General features: G+C 39.5%; 2 protein-coding genes across 13 annotated transcripts in view; one reads left to right on the top strand and one right to left on the bottom strand.

Moving 5' to 3' along the window:
* Positions 1-20,580, top strand: part of MCPH1 (microcephalin 1) — a 235,481-nt gene that overhangs the window by 123,685 nt on the left and 91,216 nt on the right. The window contains exon 13 of one of the 11 annotated variants that reach the window (XM_070499954.1): positions 15,942-16,663. The exons of 9 other annotated variants lie outside the window; for them this stretch is intronic. In XM_070499954.1, the coding sequence (XP_070356055.1) occupies positions 15,942-16,112 (171 nt within the window). In that variant the 3' untranslated portion in view covers positions 16,113-16,663. Of the gene's footprint in view, positions 1-15,941; positions 16,664-20,580 lie in introns of those variants that run through there. One more of the 11 variants, XM_070499952.1, reaches the window with a different exon arrangement.
* Positions 1-20,580, bottom strand: part of ANGPT2 (angiopoietin 2) — a 57,374-nt gene that overhangs the window by 15,623 nt on the left and 21,171 nt on the right. Inside the window, exons 2-5 of one of the 2 annotated variants that reach the window (XM_014857438.3) lie at positions 11,868-12,023; positions 7,994-8,115; positions 3,495-3,727; positions 1,518-1,645 (exon numbers count right to left, since the gene is read on the bottom strand). In XM_014857438.3, coding sequence (XP_014712924.1) covers positions 1,518-1,645; positions 3,495-3,727; positions 7,994-8,115; positions 11,868-12,023 — 639 coding nt within the window. Of the gene's footprint in view, positions 1-1,517; positions 1,649-3,494; positions 3,728-7,993; positions 8,116-11,867; positions 12,024-20,580 lie in introns of both variants that reach the window. The other variant, XM_014857437.3, reaches the window with a different exon arrangement.

Here is a 20,580-nt window from a genome sequence, read left to right as displayed (position 1 = left end):
AGACATTTAATATATGCAGTCATCCACTCTTTACATAACACTTTACACTGATTCTCATGTGATATTATTTTACCTAATCAAACTTCTAAGAGAAGCCACATTGAAATATTTCCTGGGGAAATGATTTTTTTTTTTTCTTATCTAAATCTCAATGTCTCCCAAAGCAACTTCGGGAACCATACTCAGTGAGTAATCCAGAATAACTAAAGAGAAATTGAGTTAAGCTATACACTAGCTTCTCCTGATGCTAAGTTCTGGTTGTTAGTTCACTGTCCACACAGTATGGAGCTTACACCTTCAAGTAAACTCCATGCACTTGGGAAGAAAATGAAAGTCTTTCAGCCTACATTAGATGGCATAAGAATGGCCTGCCCCAGCGGTCCTCATGGTGTGGCCTGCAGACTCCTGGGGGTCCCTGAGAGCCTTGCGGCAAGTCCACAAGGTTGGAACTGTTTCCATAATAACTACGACGTTCTTGGCCTTTGACACTGGGGTGGCATTTTCCTGGATGGTACAAAGGCACTAGTGGGTGACACTGCTGGCGCCCTAGCGTGGATCAAGGGAATAGTACAAACCGGGCTAGAGTCACTGTACTCTTCAGTCACATGCTCGCGCTTGGGGGGAACAAAGCAGTAAAAATTAATTTTATTAAACTTCTACTGCTGAGTGCATAACTTTTTATATTCTCTGTGATGAAATGAGAAATGTGTATAAGTCACTTCTGCACACGAAAGTACCACCGTTGTCCCAAAGAACAACTTCTGTGTGATTACCTTAGTTGTGAGCTGAATGAGGCCTTTTTTATTTGGATAGAATACTCTTGTTACTTGAAATAACAATTGAAAGACAAACTATGGTTATTCGAACATTGGTATTTGGAAGATATTTTCTTTAAAATTAATGAAATGAGGGGCCAGCCCCATGGCCGAGTGGTTAAAGTTGCATACACTCCACTTCGGCAGCCCAGGGTTTGCGGGTTTGGATCCCAGGCATGGACCTCCTCCACTGGTCACCCATGCTGTGGAGGCATCCCGTATACATAATGGAGGAAGATTGGCACAGATGTTAGCTCAGGGCTAATCTTCCTCAGGAAAAAAAAAGAGGAAGATTGGCAACGGATGTTGGCTCAGGGCGAATCTTCCTCGCTAAATAATAAATAAATAAAATAAAATTAATGAAATGGGTCTGACACTTCAAGGAAAACAACTGACAGTCTGCACGATGAAACCAAATGCAAGGAGAATATAAGATAGATACGTCTTACATAGAAGATAGATGTATGTAATAAGATATGTATTTCTTCATCATTAATACCATGTGGCTGTTCCGTGCACAGTGATTGGACTTAGAGCCCTTGGCAAGTACTTTTTGTGAGGTAGACAGTAAATGTCTGTTGCTTTGCTTTGAGTGGAGTTGGGGAAGCATGTGGGGTGTGTGAACTATACTCTGCAGTTCCTCCACTTCTAGAATGACCTGCCTACAGCCAGGGAGTTAAAAACCGGAGACGAATCCCTTACCTTTATCTCCTCCGTGGAATTAGGGAACGTTAGCGTGTAGATGCCATTGGTCGTTAGTCCTGATTTGAATGCTTCCGCACAGTCTCTGAAGATGATCTGTTCCTCCTTAGCAGCAAAGGAGTTCTTAGCTGCTTTTAAAAAAGAGGAAAGCATTGAAATGGCATTCATGAGAAGATAAAAGTCTATTATTTCGAGATGCACTCGGTTGCTAAGTTTTCTTACGTTTGAATTCTCACAATAAGTAAAAAGGATATGCCAGCTTTTTAGCCTTTCCAAAAAAGTTACCCTTTCAGCATGTTTTGTATTAATTCTCTAAGATTGTTACAAAAATCCATACTTCCTTTTTTATCATCAACTACATGGAATGCAAATACTTCACGATCAGCTACAATAAACTATTACTTTTTAAAAATCTTTCATCTTGAGTGGAATCCGATAAACTTATTACAGAAGAATAAAGAAAGAACATACCTAAAAGCAGTGTGAGCTCCACAGTGGCCACCTCACAGCCCAGTGGTCATTAGCCTGTCCAGGCCGTAGTATGTACTTTTTTCCTTTTTATATATCTGAGGCCATGTCTTTATACATCTCTTTAGACTATTGGGTGAAGACATTTAGTTGTCTTTGGATTTTTAGCAGCTGCCCCATAATTGTTGTGTTAAAGAGGAACCTAACATTTCTTTGTCTTGGAACTTCTTCCTGTGAAAATTCTAGGGCTATGAAATTCCTTCAGATTTTTCTCTGCTTTCAACATTTAGACTTCCCAATCCTTTTTGGCCCGGTCAAAAAAATGTGTGTGTATGTCTATGTGTGCTCTTGGACGCATTTGTTTATATTTCATTGTAGAGACTTGCAGAGCAGGAGTCTCGGGATGGGGTGGTGTGGACAGGGTCACACCTGCTTGTCAGCTAGAGGCACAGTGCGGAGACCAAAGCCCCTTCTGGGGCTCTTTCTCCCCAGCTCGTGTTTTCTGCCAGGATTTGAGCTATGTGATTTTCTCTGTGTGGGGTCATCAGAGGTAACACCTCACTCTCTTGATCCCACCAGACAATGTCAGATGATTGGCTTTTCCTTTTTGATGAATGTGAAAAAAATACAATTTTTCTAAATTATAGGAGAGTGAAACTCTAGTTGGAGGGCACATATTGCAAACTGGCAGCCCAGGGTGAGACCTACCACTCAGCATCAAGATCGTGCCACAGTTTTTGTTTGTTTGTTTCCTTGTTTGTTATCACATTAAAATTGTGATAACTGCCTGACTCAAGGAAAATGTGAGAACGTGTTTCTTATGAAAGTGAAGACTATCTCTACATGTTTCACATGTGAAGTTTATCTCTGTCAAAAGAATACACGTCAAAAAGACATTATGAAGAAACCATGGTAAGAACCAAACCCAATTTCTTTAAGAAAAAAACTAAAAAGTACCACAAAGATTATATATCACATCTCTGTTAATAACCTAAGATGCATCCCTTCTTCCTCTAATAACTAAGAGAAGTTGAAAGGTAAAACAGTAATAATGAAGGAAAAATATACTTAAGGATGTGGCGAGAGAAGGGAACTAGCATTTCTTGAGTCCCAATTTTATTCTGGTTACTATAATAATATCTCATTTAACCTTCACAGTAATCCTATTGTCTAGTATTATTTTTCCCACTTAAAAAATTAACTTGCCCAGCTTCATACATCCAGTTAATGATGGAACTAACTCAAAGTAGGCTCTTTGGGCCCATGAATCAAAACTATGTTTGGGGTCTTTGCTTCATAATAATTAATTGGTATAAGTATGCATTCCCCCGCCCCTCGTCTTCCTCCTTCTTTTCAATTGCTTTTATACTGAGACCCTATAAAGCTTTCATATGAAATTTGTAAGAGAAATAGTGCCTTTTCTGAAAGATGAAAATTTTTTTTTAAATTTTGAGAGTTTCACTAACAGCAATTAAAACTGAAGAAAAATGATATGTAAATGTTACTTACAGTTGGGTGTCGATATCATAGTTAATAAATTATGAACTGTCTCCATCAGATCATGTTGCTGCTTTTGGAGGACTGAATTATTCACAGTCGCAGTCACTAATTGTTTCTCTAGTTCCTCAATGATGGAATTTTGCTTGGATACTAACACCTGGAGCTGGTCTTTCTCTTCTTTTATTGACCGAAGTTGAACTATGTGCTTGTCTTCCATATCTAGTACTTTCTTTTCCAGGAAACTTGTAAAGAGAATAATTGTAGTTAGTGAAGGGTGTTCTGATGACCATCAAAGCCAAGTGCTTTATAGACATCTAATCAGTTTCATATACAGTTGTTTATATTTATTGAATTTCTACTTCTCAAGGGCACTCTGTTTAGATGTTAAAGGAGTTATAAAGTAGCAAGAACTCTGAAGAAGCTCAAGCTTGCTGAGATGACATTCATGGATGTGACAAAGCTTCTGTGTCTCCATTGAGGAGAAAATACTCTGGTGAGAACGTAAGGTCCATGATTCAAAGTTATCACATGGAGTGCATTTGAAGACTAGTTTCAGTGAAGAGGGATGTGGACATTGAGAAGGCATCCTCGGCGATAGGGACACATGTGGGCAAGTGGAAAGAGCCCGAGCTGAGAACCTCAGCTCCGTACAGGACTACCTGAGTTACCCGGGCAGGCCATCCTCTCTCTGGATCTCAGGTGGATATCCACCTAAGTGAATATTCACCTATAGAAATAAATCTCTATGTAAAATGAAGGCATCAGATTAGATGATAATCTCTGATGCTGCTCCTAGTTCAAATAATCTGTAAGTCTATCATGCCTTTGTGTCATGGGCAGTAACATTTTCTGAGTCTTCAGCTCTGCAGACAGCGTTACTCATCTGAGGAACTGACTCCCTATTGTGGGTCTTGCCTATAAGCAGTAACAATCAGTCTTAATCATTATTATTAGAATTCAACTGCAGCCCTTAAATTTACCGCAGCCCAGTGGTCACTGTGCATCAGTATATGACAGTAAATATACCGTCAACAGAACAGGTCAGTAAATAATGTTACCTTAATGCAGTCTTTTGCGTTTGACTTTCATCAGTTTCACCATATGCACTTTTCAACTATTATTGCTTGATATTCTTCTTGATATCAGTTAACCTATTTTTTTAATTTATATATCACTTTCATTGATTTAAAAACCAGAATGACTTACCATAAGCAGAAGATAACCTAAAAATAAATACGTAAGGTTTTTCTGTTTCCTATCTAAAATCATTTCTAGTATAGGTGTATAGGCAATATGCTTTGGGAAACAAGTATCCTACAACGCTTTGACCTAGACAATTAACATAAAATATATGGGGCTTTTTTTTTTGGTAAGGAAGACTCTCACCCTGAGCTAACATCCGTTGCCAATCTTCCTTTTTTTGGCTTGAGGAAGATTGTCCTTGAGCTAACATTTGTCCCAGTCTCTCTCTATTTTGTATGTGGGATGCTTCCACAGCATGGTGGATGAGTGGAGTAGGTCCACACCCAGGATCTGAACCTGTGAACCTCGGGCCACCAAAGTGGAGCACACGGAACTTTAACCATTCTGCCACAGGGCCAGCCCCAATGGGGCATTTTTAAATTATTAATCTATGCTGCCTTCAAAATGATGATGCTGAAATTTGTTATCAACCATTTTTGTTGTGAGGAGGCACAAAGATGTGACAATCACATGGTCCAGAGTGTGAATGAGAGTTAAATGCTCTGGGATGGATATTAAAAAATAAACAAACAAATAAAAAACTTTAGTCTCTTTCTCCCAAACCTATACCAGTCACATCCTGATCTAAAAGATTTAATCTTAAGATTAAATGCAAGCGTGTATTGAAGAGTTAAGCCCAGCATCAGGTCACCCCAGACCAGGCTGGCTCTGAGAGCAGCTCTAGTCACATAGTGAGTACAGAAACACAGATCATTGAATCTTAAAGCTCTAAGGAGTCTCGGAGATCATAACTGGAGCAACATTTTGCAAAATGAAGATTAGGACCTATTAGTGGCTTGTGAAATCAGTTTAGTGAGTCACAATCAACATTTTTTTAATGAGAGGAAATTAAATGGATAAAACAGATGAGAATCTAGTGCAAACTCATAGCAAGAACTTTGCACATTGCAACAAATACCATGGTCAATACTGTCAGGTGGTAGAAGACAGGAAGTGGAGCAGCATGAGGTATGCGTGCATTGTTTGAATTTTGCTCACTTGCATCTTGTTGATTTTCTGATATAGGAGGATCAATTTGATCATCACTATAAAAGTTTGACTCAGGTACTGCCTTGTATTAACATAGTTCGTGGTCAGTTGATAAGTGTGGGGAAATATCCTGTGCTGGCAAAAATATCAAGGCTGAATCGTGTTTCTTTTGAGAGTTTTTATTGCCTCTCTTCAGAAGGGGACAGTGTCAATGGTAGAACTTTTCAATGACAATAATCACAATTCAATTGAACTGGCACAAATAGCCCCTAAATCCATCATTTATTGTTGGAAGAAAAAAAGAATGATAAGATGAAAAGATGCATAGTACTTTGAACTTCAGCTGGTGACTCTAAATGTGTTATAGTGGCAATCTTCAGCAAAATGTTGGCCCTACTAAGTACTCTGACTTCATTTGAACCTGTTCTATGAAGAAAGCAATTGTGCTTTGGGGGAATTATTGAAGATTATTTAAAATATGCTTTGTCAAATGTGCAAAACATTGGCATATTTTTGTAATGATGATCTTGCAAATGAAATCTTAGACTAGTCAAAATTTAAGGCACCTAAAAACACAGCATGCCAAACTCATTGAAAGATGTAAAATCTTTGGCACAATTTTCTTATTTTTATTTATTAATAGCAGTTGATGAAGAAACCTTACTATTGTCATTTCATTTCATATTTATGACAAAAGAGAGTATAATTTCTGCAGCTGCTAAAAAGATTATTCTTCCTGCAAGTGTAGATTTGTTACATATGACTTTTGTGATGTATCAGCTGATAAAAGCTGTACCTTTTAGTATCTGTACTAGGGCCGGTCACTCAGAAACAGTTCTTATGCAACTCTAGTCTGAGTTAGACTTTTACAATCCAAGTTGTGGAACACTGCTGTTGCAAGTCACATAAAATTTTAGTTTGTTAGATATGTTTGACAAGGTGGTTTTGTGGAGGAAATGTGATGTTTAAATTGAATTTCATACAAAACTAGATTTGAATTATTGGAAAAGCACATTATTGGTCAATATGAATTAAACTGGGAAATACTATGAAGGACTGAAGTGAAAAAAATGTGAAGGATCATTTTTACTGACAATTTGAATGTTGTAGGATACTAAACTAGAAACGTAAGGCAGTAACAATGTTCAGTACTAGGGTGGGTTCAGCAAACTGGACTCAAAGACATTATTGTTCTGGCAAGTGACAGAAGTAATTACCCAGCCCCCATGTCTTCCCAACATTACTGCAACATATTGAAGAAAACCTCATTAAATAAGACCATTTTAACAAAGTGAAATATCTCAATTATTGATCTCAAACTTTTATTTATCACTTGGCAGAAGGAAAAATTGAAACATTAAAGAAAAATAATTGGATAAAAAAAATCTATTTGCTTTTCAAAACCCTAAATCAATAATAAGTTAAACCTGTTACCTAAACAACAGAAAGAATTAGTTTAGCTTAGTTCCTGATTAACGGGAAAGAAGGATTATAACACAATGTTTATCGTCATTTTTGGCTAAGAATAAAGAATTACTTAAATTGTAAGATAGAAAGAGTATATTGTTGCCTGATTGTTCTCCATGTGATATTTCCATGCCTTGATCAGAAACAAGGAAATAAGCACAGTAGGTGTGTGAATACAATTATCCTCATATGTCCCTGACTGGAACAGAGCTATGAAAACAATTCCCACGCATCACCCATCATTTCTGCTTTTGTGTTGCTTTTCTTGGGATTTTTCTATATTTTATTTAAACATTAATACAATCATGTTTAATATTAACTTTTGCTTTTGCCTTATATGTTTTAAGAGTAAAGATTGCATCATGCAATGTGCATTGGTTTATAATACAAGTGTAGTTTTTCTGCTGTAGATTATTTTGCATTGGAAATAACTGAGTGCCCTAAGGCAAAGAAGCTTGGTAACGTTAATATTAAAATGCCTAGGCTAGTGTTACTTTTGTTTCATAATACTGGCTGTATTTTTTTATAGGTTAACATGAATAATATTGAGGCAGTTCAGAGGATTTCTGTAAGAGAATCTTTAAGGGCCCAGAGAATGAAAAACAAAATTGAGGACTGTGTGAGAAGGTGCATGCCATTTCAATATTTTTTCCAAACTCTATCCCTACCTTTCCCTCACAAGGTTTCTGATCCTCACACTACACGTTAAGAAATTCCGTATTTTGGAATCCATGCTTGAATATGAAATAGGCTTTCATATCTAGAAAGTGTGTGATTCTGGATTATAAATGTTTTTGTACTTTTATTACCTGTTCTTATCTTGCAATTTGTTTATTTCACTGGTCTGATCCAAAATCTGTTTTTCCAATTTGTTTGTAGAAAGGGAATGTTCCAGAAGCTGAAGTTCAAGTCTTGTTGTCTGATTTAATACCTAAATATAACAAAACAAAATTCCTATTTATCATTTTTAAAATTAGGTATAACTTCCTTTAATTAAGTTATCTAAATTATAGGAAAACATAAATGAAACATTATTTAACCAAGCATCTTATTTTGGCATATTTTTCATTTTCAGAAAAGGCTTGATGTCCTGGATTACATGAGAGTGCATTAAACATTTTTTCACCACATCTTTATTTTGGAAAGTGTTTAATAGTTCTGGACAATAATGTTTGTGTCAAATAATATAATGTTATTTTTCTTGTTCTGCATGGTTTATCATTTCTTTTCACACAGTGAGAGAAGTGGGAGTGTAAAATGGTCATATTTAATATATCAGAAATTGTTGATAAATGAAAAAAGGTTTTGCCTCTGCTCAAAACAAAATGCTCTTCTGGTATTTGTTTGTCAGTAGACAAAGTATCTAGAAGTCACAAGCTTCCATTCTCTAATAATACAGTTCATTTTCAGCCCAGCAATTCCTAGTTTGTATTCACTTGTTTAGCCCTTTATGCTTTTTTTCCTTTTCCATTTCTTCTTCCTATTTTAAAAATCTTGTCAACCAATTCAGAAACAATAGCATGTCAATATAAGTGGGCGCTCAGTTTTGCTTTGTGGGTCTTTCTGACATATACCATGTGCAGTATCGCTGTTCCCATTGTGTTCGAACAACTTTAAGGCCGAATTCTTTAGCATTTGGCTGCCTTTTAGCAGGAAGAATCTATTACTCATATCCTCTGTGTCATGCTTATTCAGGATGTGATATCACGTGTAAGTGTAAGGCAGAATTGTTGCCCAGGAATTAGGGTCCTTGAAAGAAGCATTGTTTGTTCAGGGTCTGTGTCATTCATAAAAGGGTTGGCCTGGCCCCACTGTGCAGGTTTAGGGACAGTCCAGTCCTTAGTCAACGCTGGATGCATTCGTACCATGAACACTTTTCTGTGAATGAATAAAGGCATTGGCTGATGTAAGGGATAGGTTTTAATATTAAAAGGGATGGGTTTTAATATTAACACCTGGAATATAGATTTGGCCTACATCTTCTTTGGGTCCCAACATTCTATGCTGGTTACTACTAAAAGGAAACTGAAGTCTTATTTAACTCATAAGGGCTATAAATGAGTACCACAGGGGAAAGATGGGGAGGATGGTGTGTGTGTCCTGACTGACCAGGATCAATTGTGATGTCCTTCCATCACTTCTCTGAGGCCCTCCAGCTGCAGGTGACTGTCTAAATATCCAGGTCAGGTGCTTGTCTGTTTCTCTAAGATCTCAGATCTCCGACCATCCATCATTGTCCAGTTTAATAGTCTCTCACTCTGACCAGCTGGAAGAATCTTGCTTCTAATCAGAAATGTCCACATTTGGGTTTAAACCTGTTTCACACAGGAACTGCTCAGCAAATTCCCTCAGGTGGGCTGGGTACATGATCCAGACCCTTGATCTCCCTCAGGCTCAGCCGTTCGAATGTGTTTAGTTGGACATTCCAGGCTGTTTTCTTTCCAGCCATTTTCCGATTTTCCTGTTTATCCTGGATCATATGATATCTAGTTTCACAACAGACTTTTTTTAAATCACGTGACCCAAGGAAAGCACTCTGACCACTGGTAGGCTGACTTACACAGGATGCAGCAGGTTTACGTCATTGCTCCGTGTCTACAGTTTATCTCTCTTCTCTGAAACATGAGAAATGTTACACTTCCAGAACCTGTTTTGGATGAGCTGGATTTCCTACCAGTTTTACTATCAAAAGGTGGGAAATGTGACTTAAACAATACTAATTTATTTTACTACTTGACCATGGATATATCGATACATTTACTTTTAAACTTTTGTATCTTTGCATTTTTAGCTTTTATTACCTCTTGGGATTACAGTTTTCGGTACCTTCTGATCCCTTGTGTGGACAATTTCTGTTTTTCCTAAAACTGTTCTAATACTGTGGAAAGATTTGGTCAGCAAATAAGTTCTTATTCTATCCTCAAACATCTTTTACTCTTCTGCAGCTCCCGACTGTTTGCTCCACCTTATCCCGCAGTTTTCAGAGAGCGATGAAAGAATACCTCTGCCCTTCCAGACCTGGTCTTAGCACAAGTGGAAGATCTCACATCTTCTGCTGGCTGGTGGCTGGCATTTCTTAGTCCATTCAGCTGGAGGAGCATATAGGAATAACATGTCCTGGGAATCATTGATAATTAAATCTGCTTTGTGTATGTGCATGCTTTATAAATCAGAGTAGGAAGATACTAACTTCACAAGCCTATAAAGAAGCCAGCATTAGGAACCAGAAAGTTGATTCACCAATAAAGAGGCCTGAACTTGAAGCATCTCCATGAATTCTTTCAACAGCACTTTTTCCACCTGGACTATTCTTTTTTTTTTTTTTTGAGGAAGATTAGCCCCGAGCTAACTGCTGTCAATCCTCCTCTTTTCGCTGAGGAAGACTGGCCCTGAGCTAACATCCATGCCGATCTTCCTCTACTTTCTATGTGGGACTCCTGCCGCAGCATGGCGTGCCAAGCGGTGCCATGTCTGCACCTGGGATCCCGAACCAGCGAACCCCGGGCTGCCGAAGCAGAACGTGTGCACTTAACCGCTGCGCCACAGGCCGGCCCCTCCACCTGGACTATTCTTATCGAGCCACATGTTTTGTGTTGTTTCATATGACTCTGGATGAATTTTGTTTTAATGTTTTGCTGTCATTCTTCTATGATTTTAATACTTCATGTTCTTCTTTCCCACTGCTGTTCATCAGTAGCTCATGGCCTCTGCAGGTTAAAGGGAACTCAGCAGTCAGTCATCTGACCCCGCCTCTCAGTTCGTAGTGAAACCCCTGAGGCTGAAAGGTGGAATGCCTCACCAGATTTGTTCATCCAGATAATGGTGAGACTAGAACATCACAGGCTCAGGCTCCTGGCTAACGGTTGGGCACCCTCTGTGCTCCAGATGCTGCCTCTTACTATGCTGTTTGCTTCTTTCTCTCCAAACTCCTGCCACAAATTGTATAAACTCATGCCACAAATTGTGTTAACAGTTCTTTCAGATGTAGCTTTTATCTTAACTCAAGAGTTAGATTTAAGAACAAAGTTTCTAGGGGCTGGCGGTGTGGTGTAGTCATTAGTTCATGTGCTCTGCTTTGGTGGCCGAGGGTTCACGGGCTCGGATTCCAGGTGTGGACCTATGCACCACTCTCAAGCCATGCTGTGGCAGCATCTCACATACGAAATAGAGGGAGATTGGCACAGATGTTAACTCAGAGACAATCTTCCTCAAGCAAACACAGGAAGATTGACAACAGATGTTAGCTCAGGGCCAATCTTCCTCACCAAAAAAAAAAAAATAATGAAGTTTCTAACACGCTGCCTCAGTGCTTTTCATTTCTCAAATGCACAAAGAAAGTTAAGGACTTTGGAATGAAGTTTATCTAGAGTCTGGAAAATACCAGTGAGGCAGAGGAGCATTTATCTTGTAGTTGTCAAGGGTGAGTAAGATGAAAATGATTTGAATGTCCTTAGTAGAATAAATGTAATTTAACCTCAGTATTGAAAATGCAAATGTATTTGCTAATTTTAAATTCCTATCTAGCCACAAATTCTTAATTTCTAATCAATTACTTTTTTTATTTTCCTGCTATAGTCGAGCTGTCTTTACTTTTCCATTATCTCATTAAGTGACCATGCAGCATGATTTCATGCTGGTATTTATCTGGCTGGACCATCGTGTGTGTTCTGTTTCCTTACTTACTTGGGCTTCAACATCAGTTAACTTTCTTGTTTGCTCTGCGGTTTGGTTTAGTAGGTTGGTTCCTATTTCTATCATCACAGCCGTCTGGTTCTGTACTGCATTCTGTTGCATCTCGACCATTTCTTTCTTCATGTTGTCCTGGATATAATTCTCAAGCTAGGAAAGAACACATGTCAGGAAGACAGTCATTATCAGATGACCAGAAGACTTAATCCTAAATATTTTCTCTTTTCCTTTAAAATATCTATTGGAAGACTTGTGCCTTGCTTTCATTCTGAAATCTTGCTTTTTTTTTTTTTTTTTTTTTTTATCACTAGTAGTAAAATACAGTGTGATTTTGTTAAGTCAAAATCAGGCAGCTTAGTAACATCCCGTGTAGGAGACGAATGTTCAGATCCCTCCAGAAGTCCACAGGGATCTGTGGTGAGGGATGTATGAAGCCACAGCTCAGGCCTGGGCAGATGCGTGCCAGCCGGCAGGAAGGACCATGGGGATTTCACTGTGTTACATCCACTCTGCCAAGCTGAGGCTCTGTCCATGTGACGCAGGAAATGAAGATTTGATACTAAAAAGCATCACTTGTTTCTGCCACTTTCTAGACTTATGGTTTCTCAAAATATAGATGTTAGTAGGCTCTCTAAGACAAGAATATGAGGAAAGGCACACCTTTGGGTTTTCCCCATAACTAAGAATCACCCCTCAGTTCCATATTCTGCAGTGGCCCCTACTTCCCTCATATTGAGTTCATCATGCATCCTACCCATTAAGTTTTTCCTACCAGGTATGCATTTTTCACGATTTCGTCATTTAATATATCAGGCAAACTTTTAATCCTACACTAGTCCATTCATCATCTCATGTGCCAGTCGAGACTGGTTCGTCCTCCGTGAGTTACTGTGGATGATGGGCATGCTGACTCATTGTAACGTTAGCTTAAGCATGAGAGAGTGAAGAAGCTAATTTCACTGCTCCAGGTATTGATACCTATATCTTTCTCAATAAAATTACATAATGGTATATAAATTCAGGACAGCGTGGGAAAGAGCATGTGGGCCTCAGGCCATGGATGCCTTCTCCCCTGTTTCAAGCCTTTGACTCTAGTTAAGTTGCTTAACTTTTGGGGGCCCCAGTGTCCTCATATATACAATAAAGTTTTTCCTTGGTCAGAGCAGTGTTTTAAGGATTACTTAAGCTATGCTTTTAAAGTCATTGTCCATGTATAACTTTGGATGCTTAAAATATAATTTCCTTTCTTCTTTGTTTTCACAATGATCCAATGATGGGAGCCATGATTCCATACATTGATTCAAACTATAGGCTCATGAGGACAGAAACCCTATTTTTATTTCTTTTTCACATAGTTACAACTCAAACATTTTTTATTAAATTGAATAATTGGAAGTAGATTATAAAACTGCCTCAAGTGCCTTTCTTTAAAACTGGTAGTTCTCTGCAGAAAAACCATTTGTAGAGCCAGTCATCAAACATAATTTCTCCTAAAATGTTAGCCACTAAATAATTTTGTCCTTCTCCCTGTAAGAGTGAGAAAAATGGAACGGGAGAGGCAAAGTTTCTCCCAGAGAGTTCAAGGGCTCCTTTGTAGGTGCAACTGATGAATCGTCTTGGGCCTCAGGGCCAGTCTTAGAAGTGGAAGGTTGCTGTTTCCGTTGCTTGCTCGCCGTTGACTCTGTCCTTGCTCCCACTCCCTCCGGGCTGGTAATCTTGATGGTTAATGGCCACTCCCTGGTTCTCTCTTGGTTGTTGGGCAGAGCAAGTAGCATGAAATCTGACAATTACTAAGGCTCTGATCATGTGCAAAATCTTGTAGTTGAAGCCTTTACTTCTCAACATAAATCACAATAGATTAGACCATTATAAAAAAAAAAAAAATGAAGTCCTATTCCTCAGCAGTCCAACATCTCTGATAGAGACTCCATAAACTCTCAAGAGTGGTACCCTTGTTAACCCTATATTAACTAGCTGGTGCTAACTGGCTCAGACTTTTTAGTGGCTGTGTTCTTTCTTTCTTAATTCATTCTTCCCTTCCCCCTGCCTTTTTAAAATTATAGCTTTTATGATTTAAATACGAATTTAAAAGAACTTGTAGATAGAAGTTTATAATTTCCCCTTTTTCCCTCTCCCACTCTCTCTCTCGCTCTCATCACCAGGGGTGATGGAATTTCTGAGGTTAGGGTTAAAGCTGTATAAGTCATCCAGAGGGGTTGTTTTAGTTCCTCTTAACACCCAGCAAAGATAATATTTAGAAAGACTTATTCTGGGAACTTTGGAACCATTAAAGATACGCTCAAGCTGGAGTTTGGTTTAAGTCCATACTCAGAAGTAATAATTTACAAAATAGTATAAATAAAAGTCTTAACCTTCTTATTGATTGCAGTACTTAAAAGCTAAATAAAAATAATTCTGTCTTTCTCTCTGTAAATCATGTAACTAGAGGGGGAAAATGAATCCTTTAATCCTCCCCCACTCCCATTTCTAGACCTACTTGGTAAATGTGGTCACAACCATCAAGAGACATGAGGAGATTGTTTATAATTTGACATTTTAAAGTCAAATTCTCATTTAAAATTAGACTTAGGAACTTTAACAGACATAAAAGACCTAATTTTTAAAAATAAAATTTCTTAACTTTATTGCCATATTATTTTCTAAACTTGGAAACGATAGAATGCAAAATACTTTTTAAGTCGCTGTTTTGTCTGCTTTTCAGGATGACAGAGTGTGTGTGTGGTAGGCATGTGTGAGTGTGTGTGGCTAGCCTTACATTGAAGCAAGTTACAGACCTGTGTGTACACGTGATGAGTGTGTGTATGGATATTCTATATAGTATATATGTGTGTAGTGTCTATATACAACTAAATAAAGGAAAATTCTATGTAATACTGACCCAATTGCTAACTAATTGAAGTCTTTAGGAGAAAAGTGGAACAAAAACAGAAATATTGTGTGTTACAGATTTTGTGTTGATTCTTAGAAAGATTTGTGCTCTTACACTTGAAGCAGTGAAAATAAATTAAGATTTTAAGAGAAATGGGTGATGTGACAGTCATGGACTCTTTAAGAACAAAGAATATGTTTAGTCCCAGAAGCAACAGCAGCAGTAGCAATACGGTAACTATAGTTAACGTTTGTCAGTTCCTTCCAGTGTCTCAGCTGCTGTCTCCATCTCATTCTGTGGCCTCCAGGTGCCTGGTATTGTGTGGGCATGGGTGCTTCTGAGGACTGGCACGCCTGTAAGCAAACTGGTAGTTTAACTCAGGGGCCACGCCACACTTTTCCTGCCTTTCAACAGCCAAAAGTGTATATCCCAAAACTGGCCTGAGTGTGCCTTCCAATTTCGAAAATTCACAGTGCCTTAAAAAGCAGATAGACCACCTACCACGTGGTTAAGGAAGGGGAGGGCATCGTTTTTACTAACAGAAAAGCCTAGAATCGAAGATCACCAATGCTGATTTTATTTCCTGGGAACGTCATGACAGAAGAATCTGTCTTTCCCTCCAAAGACTAGTAGTAATTTTTAAAAAGAAAGAGTTCTGACGTTCATAACGTAGGGTAAAAATAAACATTTCCAAAGGAAGATCTCCTATTTAATGGAGTCTCCCTAAATCGTTACAAGTCAGAGCATAAGACCAAATCTAGAAATGAAGCCTGTGTGACTGACCCACCCGGATAGATGCACCTTGAAATTTGCCTGGCTCTTGATCTTGGTGAATTAGTTCTTTTCTAGTTTATTGCCCTAGAATAAATGTCTTCCTGTTTAGCATCTCCCTTATTTTTAATGTGTGTGACTGAAACCCAGAAATATAAAAATCTGACCAATGAAATTCCATCCTGGTATATGGAAGTCTTAGTACAAGAAAATAGATGAGGCAAATAAGATCTCTCTTCCCATTGGCAGCCTGATACTCCACTCTGCTTTGGCAAAATTTCGCGTCCTCGCTATTTGCACTTAGCTGCTCTTATCAAAACAGTTCCAAGACACTTGAACCTCCCGAGGGAGGGGACATGGTTCCATCTCATTTCACATGTGTGACTTCGCATCCTCATGTTTTGCAGGAATGTTTGACACTGCCTTCATATCTGAAGACGATTAGGCAGTCATTCTGCTTTGTGAGTCCACATGTCTCTGAAAAGGTCCCCACTGTAAGTTTGGAAGATCTGTGTGGACATTCCTTCTGTCCCCTTCTTAGTGAATGGCCTGAGCACTCTTCAAGTGTGGGTCCTTGAACTGTTTCTCTTTCCTTAGCATTCAAATGAATTCTCCAAGTTTAATTAACATTTTAAGGCTATCACTGTCATTATAGTTGCATAGATTGTTACTGAGTATTATTTTGATTTGCCAGAAAAGAATTACACCCTGAATGCAGCCTTTAAAAGTTGGCAACACGTTGAAGCTCCAGCAACTAGAATATAATATTTTAACACATCATAGACATACGTATTTTTTTACTTTAAAATATGTCCTGAAGTTTTTCACTACTTGCCAACATTTGGAACGATCACATTTGACAGGGAAAATAGGTCCATTTGCAAGGCAACTGTGGCAGATTGATTGCACATTAAAATGTTCTGCTCACGATCTTCCTTCTCACCAAGATTATCATCATTATTTTTTCTACCAAAAAGAAAGTAATCTTGAAATTGGATGGGGAAAGGAAAACATTGATAGTGTGTGAAAACTGTCCCCAACTTCGAGATTTTGATGTTGGTCCCTTTTATATGGATCCTGGTTGAGAGATCATTTCTACTTAAATAAAGCTCCGTGCCCAATGCCTCTTAATTGTTGAGGTTTTTTGTCCATTTGAATGACGGAATTTCCCTAGGAAATTAACAAATAACTTGAGGTTTCACTGGAAACATTTTACTCTCTAGCATTTCAATTTAGAAATGAAGTAACTATTCTCTCTTACACATACCTCCCCCCCAAAAAAGGATGTTTTTTCTGACCTCAGCAATCCCTCCTGACTTGATCTGTTCTTCCTGCCCAACGTCTACCATCCTCTCTCTCCTGGGTTGTCATGCAGCCCCTAACTGCCCTCCCACCATCCTGCCCGGAGAGTGAGGGTGCTCAGTGCAGACTCGATGATCAGTGCCATTCAGATCCCTCCCTGCACCTTCGCCTGTAAGAGGAAGTGCAGATTCCCTGGCTTGGCAGCACACGCCCTTTATGATGGTCCTCTGTAATCTCCAAGCCTCATTTCTGTGTGCACTTGCCTCCTGGCTGTACCACACCACTTAGGCTGCTTCACACCTCTGCTCTTTGTCTGCGGCTGCCTTTGCTTGGAGTCCTTCCCCCTTCCTTCTGCGATTACACCCTGTCCCACTGCTCCACCTTCCTCAAAGATCCCCACCATGTTGTGTGCTGCCTTTTGTTACCAAAAAACATTTTGTATTTGTTTCATTGATTTTTAAATCTCCTAATACTATAGGTTTGTATTCTTCTTTGCTTGGGGTACTGAAATGCTATAGCCATATAGCCTAGTAACAAAAGGAAAACATTTCCTCTTATAATTAGTTTGAAAACTTGAATGCAAGATTATTAAATCCAGGGATATTCTGTTTGGAAGGCTTTTGACCTAATGTTCTTGGTTCCCTGTCATGAGTAAACTGAAACATCTTTTGAGATCTTCAGACAGAAAAGTAGCAAACTGGATTTTCCTCCCCCTCCTTATAACGTTTTTTTTTTAACCTAGAGATTTTCCTGCCCAAACAGATGTGTACTCAGCAGTATTTAATGAGAGATGCTGAGATTAAAGGGGAATGGCCAGGAGATACATGACTTGGGCAGGCTTTTGTCTTATTAAACACATGCAAGGAGACCGGGAGCAGATGTACCATCCATGTGTTGGAGACCAGGTTCAAATCCCCCATGGGCTGGGAAGTAAGTTTTTCTCTGTTTCCTCTGTGTATCGATGCCATACTTGAATCTACATAGCCTAGGAAAGTCCATGTCAAAGCCATGTGCCTTCCGTTGACTGTATTATTTTGGCCTTTCTGTCCACATTAGTGTAAGGCCTGGCCTTACACTTGAAATCACAGGAAGCATGGGCCTCCAGCAGAGGTTTCCAGGTGGTCCTTGAGCAAACCTGCTTCCATCTACCATAACTCCATGGACCCCACCTGCAGAGGATCTTTAAAGCACTTTCTATAACTAGTTTGTTCTCATCTCTTCTTTTCCCTCTTTTCTGTGAATAATTCATGAGTGACTTTCTGCACTCTGACACTGTGTCTAGATAACCTCTTTCCTATTGTCACTAGTAGAAAGAGACTAAAAGTGTGCTTGTTGATGACTGTAAAGCTGAACGCGTGATACGGAATAGAGTTACAGGCACCGGTTGGTGCCTGTACTAACCCTAATAGTCTGTCCTCCTCCTCCTGGACAGATAAAATTTAAAATAATTTGAGCATACCAGTATATCTGTGCTCCATCAAGTCGTATTTCTTTGCTTGTATTTGTGAGTGTAACTACATATTCTTTTTTGTTAATTGAAAGAGGGTTATCACATACACTTACATTTCTTTGCTTTTTTGTATGTTACCTTTACTATCACTCCAAAATCTAAGGAGAAAATGTATTTCTTCCCCTCCAAATGTTCCAGTCATTTCCTACTGATGAAATGGCTATTTTTCATCAGTAGCAGCCATTTTAAATATAAGCAGGCTTAATGAGGCTGGCACAGTAACCTACTATAAATTTGAGCATTTCATATGGCAGAAGGTGTCATGTAACACCCATGTGAGGCTTTTTAGAGGGCTCTTAAGGTATATGTATATTTATCCAATATCTACTCAATATCTACCCAGATAGAGCTCTGGCTCACAGCACCTTACAGATACTTGTAAGTCAAGGAGCAGATAAAATGCAGCAGATATTGTAAGGTCATGTATAAGTTTACATACAGTAAGAGTCATTATAGCAATTTACAATTGCAAATGCCTATATGTGTGTATGTGTGTGTATTTTTATCTCACTTGATTCTCACACTGCCTTAGCTTGGGTTTCCCCCAAAGCAGAGCCTGAAACAAAGGCATGCATGCAGGAAGTTTATTTAGGAAGTGGTCCCAGGGAACAGCCGTGGAGGACGGGCGAGGGGAGCCGGGAGGAGAAGGCCAGTTCAAACATGTGGACTCGGTTAGCCACCACCGAGGCCATGGGCAAAAAATCCCGCAAGACCTTCTCAGGAGCCCTGGGAAATGTGTCTCAGAACTGTCCAGCAGGGGCAAGAAAAAGGACACTGCCATCCCTGCTGTGCAAGGATAGCCCTGTGGGCATCAACTCTCCCACACTCGGGGTTGTACTCGCGGGAGCACTGACCGGGTTTCTACTGGCGTCTCCAGCCAGCTTGGAGTTGGAGACGTTGCTGGGCAGGGAGCAGGGGTTTGTGGGGCTGCCCCACAAGGACTGGTCCCTGTGGGAATAGCTGAAAGATGAGGTGGGGCCGCAGGGATTGGAATCGCCACAAGAGGTGTTCCCTGAGACAGCAGGCTGCTGCTCTCAAGCGTCTTTTACAGAGGAGAAAACTGAGGGTCAGAGCACTTGCACGCCTCACCCACAGGCCCCGAACCTGAGTCTGCGGCAACAAAAAACGAGGCTCAGATGGAGTGGCACGGGGACCGTGTCGCCTGGGCCCTGTGGGTAAAAGCTCACGGCAGCAGTTTGGTGCAGTTGGAAACCCAGCCCTGGTGCATGTGCTGCAGAGGAGAGCAGTCAGTCGTAAAAGCAGCCCCTCTGAAAATGACAGGGTTTCTTACAGATTGGAGAGAGGGGAAGGCTGGAGACGAGAAACGAGGCCATGAACGCTCTGTGAGGAAGATAGGACATGAGCTGGACAGGCTATAGCAGCAGAATTGAGAAGAGCTTCACTTTTAACCTGAGCAAATCCTCATTCACATCAGACATTCTGCAGACCTCAGCCACTGGTCTGGGTCCTGGGGTGTTCTGTCAAGTTCTCAGCTTTGGAGACACTAGGCACGTCTCCTACAGAGGTAGGAAGGGAATAGAAACTGTTCTCTCCTTTATAACTTGAACTGCGTTATCAATTATTACAAATGGGAGCATCTGAAATTCGGATCTGAGAATCAGACTGAAGAATTTAGGCTACAATTTACTGGGGATTTCTTTTCTAATGGAACTAAAGTTGTTCTTGCCTCTCTGAAATTAAGGTATACTAAGAGAAAAAAATAATGTGAGTAAATATTTCAGTGTCTTTCTATGGCAGACAGAATCTTTGAAATGTATGTCTATATTCGTAGACATATGTCTTCCTGTGTGGAGATATATATAGATGGAGAGAGATCCATCCATTTTCACTTCCCTGTGAGATGATAGTCCTGCAAAAGCTTGGGGGGAAAAGGCTTTAGAAGTAAAAAATATTGTTGAACTCTCATTTTATGAATGAGATCACTAGGACCTGGGTCACAGTGCTAGCCCATAGCAGAGGAAAATTAAAATCCTGGTCACACAGCTCCTGGTCAAACCCTCTCTCCACCACACTGATATAGCTGCTCATAACTAAAAAAATGTGCCTCCAAGGTTAACAGTTTTACTTTTTCACTTCTAAGATGAAGTATTCAGATCTCAAAGGTTATTTATGTCTTTTATCCTTCCTGTTTCTGCTATCACTGTCTGTATTATGTGGGTTTGCTAAAATCCACATAGATTTCTAGGATTGTCTTTGGAGCAGCCCTTTTTTTC

The sequence above is a fragment of the Equus asinus genome, chromosome 27 (genome assembly GCF_041296235.1).
Source record: "Equus asinus isolate D_3611 breed Donkey chromosome 27, EquAss-T2T_v2, whole genome shotgun sequence".
Lineage (NCBI taxonomy): Eukaryota > Metazoa > Chordata > Mammalia > Perissodactyla > Equidae > Equus > Equus asinus.
Note: the sequence above shows the minus strand (reverse complement) of the source record. Positions and strands in the feature narration are given on the sequence as shown.